This window comes from Colobus angolensis, unplaced genomic scaffold, assembly GCF_000951035.1.
Source record: "Colobus angolensis palliatus isolate OR3802 unplaced genomic scaffold, Cang.pa_1.0 Scaffold50, whole genome shotgun sequence".
NCBI classification, from domain to species: Eukaryota; Metazoa; Chordata; class Mammalia; order Primates; family Cercopithecidae; genus Colobus; species Colobus angolensis.
In genome coordinates, this window is record NW_012118488.1 from 2,850,331 (window position 1) to 2,852,045 (window position 1,715).

Consider the following 1,715-nt stretch of genomic DNA (forward strand, 5'->3'; position numbering starts at 1 on the left):
GCTGAGGCAAGATAATTGCTTGAACCTGGGAGGCAGAGGTTGCAGTGAGCCAAGATCACACCACTGCACTCCAGCCTGGGCAACAGAGCAAGACTTTATCTCAAAACAATAAAATAAATAAAATAAAATAAAATTTTAAATATATATATGTACACACACACTATTATTAAAAGTAATCTGTTTCTTTTTACCTTTTTAAAAATGTGCCTACTAAGATTTTAAAATTATATGTGGCTCTCACTTATTGAACAGCACTGTTTTAGGAAAAGGGCAGTTTTGTCTATTTTGTCCACTGTTGTGTCTGCAGTGCAAGAACAGTGTCTAGTGTGGAATAGGCTCTGAGTATATATTTATTTAATGAACAAATTATAAGCTCTAGTAGAATGAGAAATTAAGGTGATGCATTTTTAATATAGAAAGAGCATTTTGTGGCCAGGCGCAGTAGCTCATGCCTGAAATCCCAGCACTTTGGGAGGCTGAGGCAGGAGAATCGCTTGAACCCAGGCAACAGAGGTTGCAGTGAGCCAAGATCACGCCATTGCACTCCAGCCTGGGTGATATCTCCTTTTAATTGCTGTCTTTAAAAAAAAAAGAACATCTTCCTTTTATTTGAGTATTTCATTTACTGCTGTGTCATGCTATGCCTGACATATAGTAAGTGCTCAATAAATATTTGTTGCCTGCCTAAGATACTCATTCAAAAGTCATAGAAATAGTCTGTCCCTCTGATGGTGTTTCAATCTATAGGAGGAGCTAGAAACCCTACAGAGCATCAATAAGAAGTTGGAACTGAAAGTGAAAGAACAGAAGGACTATTGGGAGACAGAGTTGCTTCAGTGAGTGTGTCCCATAATTCTGGGAGGGGAAGAGCTGCTGTACCATCGATATCCTTAAATACAGTCAGATTAGATTTCTGAAATTTGTGAGAAAACACTGTTATGACATTGAAGGTGTGATTCTCTGCCCTTTGAATCATGAATTAGAAAATTGGTATCAGAATAGTCAGGAAAAATGATCTGATTTCAAATATTAACTTTAGGGATTGAATACTTGCAGTTTTTTGGAGTCAGGAAGCCAAAACAGGACTGCAATGGAGACTAGTAGATTTTTAAATAACTCTGCAGGCTTAGGGCCAAGCCAGCCTTAAATCATTTAAGGCCAGGGATAGCTGACCTGCAATAAGTGAATTTTTCACATAGTTATCTCCACCTCCACAGACTGAAAGAACAAAACCAGAAGATGTCCTCAGAAAATGAGAAGATGGGCATCAGAGTGGATCAGCTTCAGGTAGGTAATGCCATACCTTTGTCAAAGGATATTTTCTTAGCCTTACCACGGCTCCAATTTGGTGGCCTAGAAAGATGTATTTCATTTCAGTGAGTGCCTAATGGCATACTTTTCAAAGTGTCACACTAAAGTTTCAGGTTATGTATTTTCCATTCTTGAACCGGGTAAGCCTCCACCCTACTCATGCCCCCCGGCTTTAAAAAAAAAAAAAAATCATGATTCACAGCCGGGTGCAGTGGCTCACATCTGTAATCCCAGCACTTTGGGAGGCTGAGGCAGGAGAATCACTTGAACCCGGGAGGTGGAGGTTGTGGTGAGCCAAGATCATGCGATTGCACTCCAGCCTGGGCAACAGAGCAAGACTCCGTCTAAAATATAAAAACAGAAAAATTCTCACAGTGCAGTAGCCCCCTGAGGTGGGCAGTAGT

At 40.2% G+C, this 1,715-nt stretch overlaps 1 protein-coding gene across 4 annotated transcripts in view; it reads left to right on the forward strand.

Annotated features, from left to right (window-relative positions):
* The window catches only part of CALCOCO2 (calcium binding and coiled-coil domain 2), a 33,396-nt gene that overhangs the window by 19,451 nt on the left and 12,230 nt on the right, over positions 1-1,715 (forward strand). For all 4 annotated transcript variants that reach the window (XM_011959885.1, XM_011959886.1, XM_011959884.1 and 1 more), the window contains 2 exons: positions 748-836; positions 1,218-1,287. In XM_011959885.1, the coding sequence (XP_011815275.1) occupies positions 748-836; positions 1,218-1,287 (159 nt within the window). The remainder of the gene's footprint in view (positions 1-747; positions 837-1,217; positions 1,288-1,715) is intronic.